The 6,560-nt window shown below is 40.7% G+C and overlaps 1 protein-coding gene across 2 annotated transcripts; it reads right to left on the bottom strand.

Annotated features, from left to right (window-relative positions):
- Positions 1-675: 675 nt before the first annotated feature.
- serpinf2b (serpin peptidase inhibitor, clade F (alpha-2 antiplasmin, pigment epithelium derived factor), member 2b) lies at positions 676-6,209 on the bottom strand. 2 transcript variants are annotated; one of them, XM_058080432.2, is made up of 10 exons: positions 6,074-6,209; positions 5,735-5,808; positions 5,596-5,666; positions 5,438-5,512; positions 5,091-5,358; positions 4,814-4,957; positions 4,554-4,742; positions 3,192-3,334; positions 1,410-1,614; positions 676-1,347 (listed from the first exon to the last, which is right to left on the bottom strand). In XM_058080432.2, exons 3-10 carry the CDS (start codon positions 5,647-5,649, stop codon positions 1,007-1,009), a joined length of 1,419 nt encoding a protein of 472 aa, XP_057936415.2. In that variant the 5' UTR covers positions 5,650-5,666; positions 5,735-5,808; positions 6,074-6,209; the 3' UTR covers positions 676-1,006. The 2 variants fall into 2 exon arrangements, with proteins under 2 accessions (XP_057936415.2, XP_078649043.1); XM_078792917.1 differs by lacking the exon at positions 5,735-5,808 and having other exon boundaries at positions 6,074-6,151.
- Positions 6,210-6,560: the final 351 nt, after the last annotated feature.

Genomic DNA, 6,560 nt, shown 5'->3' on the forward strand with positions numbered 1-6,560 from the left:
GCTCCTCTCAAAGACTTGGACACAGTGAACTGTCCAGCTGCAGTGGCGCCAACAACTTCGCCAATCCCGCCAAACGTTGTTTTACTTCCTGCTATTTCCGCTTCCTGTCACTGACTCAGAATGAGTGGGTTCCGCTTCAGTCGCCTCAGTGATGACGTTAAAACTGACCGGAGACCAGCACATTGAAAAAGAACCTTGCCAATGCTATGCCACGCGCCTGACATCACAGCGACGCATTCAATGACTTTTGAAAATCGGATATTTAACCTTCACCGCTAAAGTGTAAGGATTATAGCCTAAAACAGGGATATCCAAACTTTTTTCATCGACGCATTTTCATATTATTTTTATTTTGTAAAAAGGCTAAAGATTTTAAAGACAAAGCATTAGTATCAGCATTTTAGCCTTTTGTGTTACATTATACAGTTTCGCTCCATTTTGTTTTCTAGTTTTGTTGTTTGTTTAATTTAATTTTGTTTATTTTATTTATTTACCGTGGGGAAATCAATCAAAACGAGTCGCACTTTGGACACCCCTGGCCTATAAGTCATCACTATGTTTGTTTACTAGCTTTTTAATCAATATTGTACAGTCATACTGCATGTGGCTTTACCAAGTGTAACAAATGTATCTTTACTCTAAGTGAAACATTTCTATGAAACGATGACACATTCCTCAAATCAACCACATGTATTTATTTGATGTTTTTGGAAATCACATATGTAATTGTACAGAAAGGGATGGTATATAAGATTGACTAAGCAGAGAGGCATACAGGCTGTTTTACTGAACTGTCATTTGCTTTGAAATAGTAATTGAACATATGCTTTATTTGTGTACATACACTCAAGTGGAAAAGGCAACAAATGAAGCATGTGGTACTTCTTTTACACATTTTAATCAAGCTCAGTGGCCTTGTACACTTACACTTACATACTGTGCAACCATAATTGTTCTGCAAGGTTTTTTTTTTACCAAAGGACTGCTGTGCATGTGATTGTAGTTCCTACTTGGGTGGACTCATTTCACTCTTATCACTTGGAAATCCGGCTTTCTCTTTTTTCCCAGATTCCTCTCTCTGCAAGATAGGAGCTCCAGGATTAGGGTTGTTGATGACGCCCATGAAGACTGGTATTTTAGTCTTATCGTCCATGAGGGCAAAGAGGAAGGGGTGGGTCAGGTGGAAAACAGGTTGTGATGCCCGAGAAATGACCACGGTAGTGGCTGCGGCAGCCTCCGCTCCTTCCTCGTTGATGTCCATAGTTGATTTGTGTAGGACGCTGGACACCATCAGAGGACCATCGGCGATGTCGGCCAAATTGGGATTGGAAAACAACTGTCCCAGGCCTGGCATAGAACACAAGGTCAGGCAACAGATTTGCCATCGGTGGTGATAATGGCTCACTTACCTAGTTTTGTGAAAACCTCCTGCAGCTCTTGAGCGTACTCCAGCTTGAATTTGGGGAATTTCACTTGAACGACTCTTTTTTTGGGCAGACGATCATAAAGGCTGGAAATATTCAACTTGGCAGCAAGCGAGGACACATTCACATGGCCGGACATGGGCATGATGACTAAAAAGCTCATCTCCTTCACGAATGGGAAGACTGCTACCTGCACAGTAAAAAAAAGCAAATGTATGCTCATTGACAGCGAACGAGTAGTTAGGCCTCACAGCTAGGAGACCCGAGTTCAATTCCACCCTCGGCCATCTCTGAGTGGAGTGGTTTTCTCCCACATTCCAAAAACATGCTAGGTTAATTGGCGACTCCAAAACCGTCCATTGGTATGAATGTGAGTGTGAATGGTTGTTTGTCTATTTGTGCCCTGTGATTGGCTGGCCACCATTCCAGGGTGTACCCTGCCTCTCGCCCGAAGACAGCTGGGTTAGGATCCAGCAACCCCTGCGACCCTTGTGAGGATAAGCGGTAGAAAATGAATGAATGAATGTTTGTTGATGGATAAGTGATGAAATCAATGGAGATTAAAAATAAAACCGACACTGGGGCAATGAACCACTAAGAAAAAAAGGCTACTTTTAAGAAAAATGAAAAAAATCCTAAAATTGTCACTCCAATGACTGTAAAATTTCAAGTAGGACAAATAATACATAATATAATTCCTCACTTTATCTATGATGAAGTGTCCCTTATCACTTCCACCTATTATGCTTTTTCCACTTTTCTGACCAATAAATGTTGGTAGACTGTAGTATTCCCGTGTTAAACAATGCCAAACTTTCAAATGATGAGTTTTGTGCATTTGGAAGTGAGCCCTGAAAGATACTCTGATTAGGATACTCTGAAAGCTAGTTTTTTTTCTAACACCACGTTTTGTGACATTAATGCGATCCGCACTTCCTTATATGGGCTGCAAATTGCCAGCACTCCATAAACACGGACCTACATATCCGGAAGTCTTCAGGAGCACTTGGGGAGAGTGTGACCAATCCCAGCAGAGTAGGTGTGCCTGGAGGCGGGCTGTGGGTGGAATATATTCAAAAGACCTTTTGGGTCTGAAGCAGGAAAATTCATGGAAACTCTCCACAGAGGTGCAGAATCTGGAAGATCTAGAAAGCTTTATGTGCCGGTTATTGTGTGTAGCTGCTCTATAGGAGTCTGCAACTCAATACAAAGGCCCAAAAATGAGCTTAATAGGTGAAACATAATCATGGACGCACACAACATTGCTAAGCGGTTCTACAAGAGTCTGGTTCCAGACTAGAACACTACTGTATTGGGTAATACAAATGTACATATGACTATATGGGTGATATTTCATCTCTAAAGGGCAATTTAGAAGGCCGTAACCATTTTTTTATGCCATAACTACAAACACATTCAACTGATTGACTCCTACTTAGTGGAAATCCACTTATCGCGGTTGGGTCTGTAACCAATTAAATACGATAAACAAGAGATAACTGTATTGTTATTATTATTGTGCCTGTTTTGAGATCATTCAAAATAAAAGCTTTCTGCAATCAAATCTGGCACTTGTTTGTTTCATCGAATATTAAAGTAACATTACGGACACCTAATGAGCAATGTAGAATACAACATATCATAATTTATTTGTATTTTACATAATTTAGACGTTTAAATGCTTGGAAAGGCTAAATTTATGGGGGAAAATACATTCAATTTGCTTATAATTGACTTCCTCAATTGCCTGTCCTAATGGTGTCTTACCTGAGACTCTAGTTCACTGTCAATGAGTAAACTTAAAGGATGTTTGGCATTTTCCATCATGTCAACTTCTACCATATGCTTCTCGTCAAGGTAGAAGGCACCCTTGGACGTGGAGCGGGGGTCAAACCGAGCTTCCCACTCTCCTGTTGACAACAAAACATCAGAGTGTCATGGAAAGGAACATTCCTTTATCATATATCTTGTCTACCATGTGCTGCTATAATCAACCAGAATAGCCAATGGGGCATGCGCAGTAAAGCGTAAACATCAACATCACGTGATACCGGCTTCCCGGAGTATTTTTTTCACTTGTTGAAATAACTACGTATTGCGAGTTTTTCGTTCGTCCGGTCTTGAAATTTAATTTGGATCAAAAACAAACTTTCCGCAGCAGTCCAGTGCCGATTGCTCGCCTCCATTTTTAAAACCGAAGAACGTCTCGAGCTGCGTGTTACGTCATATCTGAGCATGCGCTGAAAGAACTTAAACGGGAAACGATCAAATTCAATCGTGCTAATATTTTATAATTAAACGCGGGACATGTTTCATTTTACAGAAAAACTTGTGAATAAAGATTCTGTTCCACAGATGGCGGTAATGTACACCGGAAGTTGCTTGCCAAACGCCAATAAACAACAGAAGAAGAAAAACACTGAGATGGGATTTTGGCTCTTTCAGGGGTGAGCCGTTCCTTTTAAAGAGCCGTTCATCATTTGACTCATTTCTATCTTTATTAAGTTTTAAGAAGCCAGCCTGGCCTTAACTCGTTTTGGAAATAATCACAGGAAGGAATGAATTTAGATATCCCACCAATATAAGTTTGAATTATTCTGAAATGCTGATTCTAACCTTTTCAAGTCTGATCTGATTCATTGTAAATATTCCACAGGGTGGTGTAACACAGCTGCTGCGCTCCACAGCAGGGGGCATTCACATGTTTCTGTGTTGTTGGATTGTTTATTTACTGGTGCACTCACGTGAAGGCACCATGCACCATTTGGCGTGGCGGGGTGGCGGAATACAAGGGGGGGCGGTTCCCATCGTTCATGTTAATGAGCCGTTCAAAAGAACCGGTTATGTCAGAACACTAAAAAACACCACAAAGAAGAACGCACCCTGATAACTTTCCGTTTGAGCGGGTACAAAATACCTCAATCGGATTGGGGAAAGGAATATTCCACCCATGTGAATCGGATTGGCACTTGGTGTATACAAAGGTTCAATTCTTGAGCAATTCTGAGCAAATAAACCGAATGCAATTGGGATATTAGGGTCCATGTATACATGGACATCCACTTCTTATATAGGATGGAATTATGGTGGAGAAGAAAATGTGTGAATAGAAGCTGACTAGTAAATCACCTTTGAAGTGGACAGCGTTGATGAGCATTAGGAGCATGTTGGGAGGCAGTGCAGACAGGAAGTTAGTCATCTTTCCATTGGTGGCGTCCTCCACCCAGTCATTGATGTCTTTCAGGCTTTCTAAGACGGCCGGCTCCGAGTCATACAACCTCTTGGATTCATTGATAAAGTCTTCCTTTGGCTTAAATCCTAAAAGCAGAACGAAAGTGTCAATGTTCGGTCATTCGTACCAAAGCGCCATACAGCACGTGTTTAACGACCTTGACGCAGGAAGATGCGGGTAGCGATTTTCAGGTCAGTGTTTCGGAGCTGCGCTAAGATGTTATTTAGAGCATGATGATGGCAGGTGAGAGTGTTGTCATGGAGATGGTGCATGAGCAGCTCCTCTGTCTCATTGACGGCACCTGAAAAAAGGAGAATGCAACATTAAGTACACCCGCACAGTCCGATGCTATACTCTTTGATACCACAACAACATTTGCATGGCAATGTGTGTAAATTAATACAATAAAACCTTGTTGTGCAAATGTAGCGTACCTAAAGCTAGTTGCGAGAGCGCTAAAGAGATGCTAAAAGGTGATATGATGACATTGGGCTTCTCCGGCGAGGTCTTCAGGTTCTGCAGCAGTTGTACGCCCAGTTTTTGAACGGAGACCGCAATGGCCTCCCTGGACTCCACGGTTCTGCCAATGGTTGCGCAACCTTCATCCTCCTCTTCTGAGTCTTCCTCAGGCGCACTCGTGGTCATCATCGTAGGTGGATTTGTGGTATTTGCGACATCTGACTGCGGCGTGCTTTCGTTTTTCTGGATTTTAAACACGGGTTTATTTTGACTGAATTGAAGCAAAGAGAATGAAAAGAGAATCAAAAAGATGGCCTCTGACCTCTGCGGGTTTGCTGGGTATTAAAGGAATAAGAGGCACCAGTGGGGTTGACTCATCTTCAGACACCTGAGCATTCTGCAAAATGTTAAAAAAAAACACAAAAACATGACTTTTATGATAGGAAAACACAAATGTAAGAGTAATAAGAAGTGGTTTACAATCACTCCTTGGTTGTAGAGACAGATGAACAGGAGTGACAGGCGAAGGTCCATGTCCTCATGTAACGTAGCTAAAAAAAAACATATCAGAATTCAGATTTATGAATAGAAATATTGCAAAAAAATCAAATAAAAATACCTTTGTCGATTCTTAGTTTGTTCTTCAGCTTCTACTTTCTAGTGGTAACCCACGCTCTTTCCTATGTAGCCTGCCTGAAACATCAGGAAATGATTTCTTTTCCATTCCTTCGTACCTCCATCTCTCAAAGTTAACTAAAACATGACACGTCCTGACAAATGGTATATATAGAAGTACTAACCAAAGTTAGTTTAAGTAAAGCCATGGCCTCCCGTCCACACACACACACACACACACACACCAAAGATCAACAAATGCTAAGCAAACACTCAACACACAACACCGAGCTTTACAAAATAAGTCACACATTTGAATTCAGTTAATAATCCTTCATCTTACCTTAAGTTTAAATTAGTTTTTCAATATATAAAAAAAAAAGCTGGTGTCTTGTCCAAAAAAGGAGCGACTAAGTGACTGCGGATGGCAGAATTCCTGAGAGTAAAAGATTGGCACTTGTACAGCAAACGGTTAAAGATCAACTTGCATTGATTGGGGCCTCATTTAAGCCACTATTTGTTTGTAAATGGAGCTCGGGCTCATGCAATGTTAAATACTCAACCTCTACATAACTCATACATAACTCATATCTCATATGAAGTCAAATTGTATTATTCTCAATGGCTTCATTATTGACAAATGATTCATGTTTACTGCTCAAAAGTAACATTTATGCTTTTTTTTCTTATTTTTCCTTAATACTGCACAAACTAGTATTACTTCTGGATATGTTTTTCCTTGCGTTTTTATATAAGAGGTGAACAAAACCATATGATGTTCCTTCATGTAACTTGTTAAGCATCCTGAAACAAATTCACTATTGCATCTT

This window comes from Doryrhamphus excisus, linkage group LG8 (genome assembly GCF_037039965.1).
Source record: "Doryrhamphus excisus strain RoL-2023G ecotype Guam linkage group LG8, RoL_Dexc_Guam_v1.1, whole genome shotgun sequence".
Classification (NCBI taxonomy): Eukaryota; Metazoa; Chordata; class Actinopteri; order Syngnathiformes; family Syngnathidae; genus Doryrhamphus; species Doryrhamphus excisus.

Coding starts and splice junctions, on each gene's coding strand:
- serpinf2b (XM_058080432.2), bottom strand. CDS start 5,649: ATGGACCTTCGCCTGTCACTCCTGTTCATCTGTCTCTACAACCAAGGA. Junction 5,513..5,595: donor TCTACAACCAAGGAGTGATT/GTAAACCACTTC, acceptor AACATTTTGCAG/AATGCTCAGGTGTCTGAAGA. Junction 3,335..4,553: donor CAACGCTGTCCACTTCAAAG/GTGATTTACTAG, acceptor TGTTGTCAACAG/GAGAGTGGGAAGCTCGGTTT.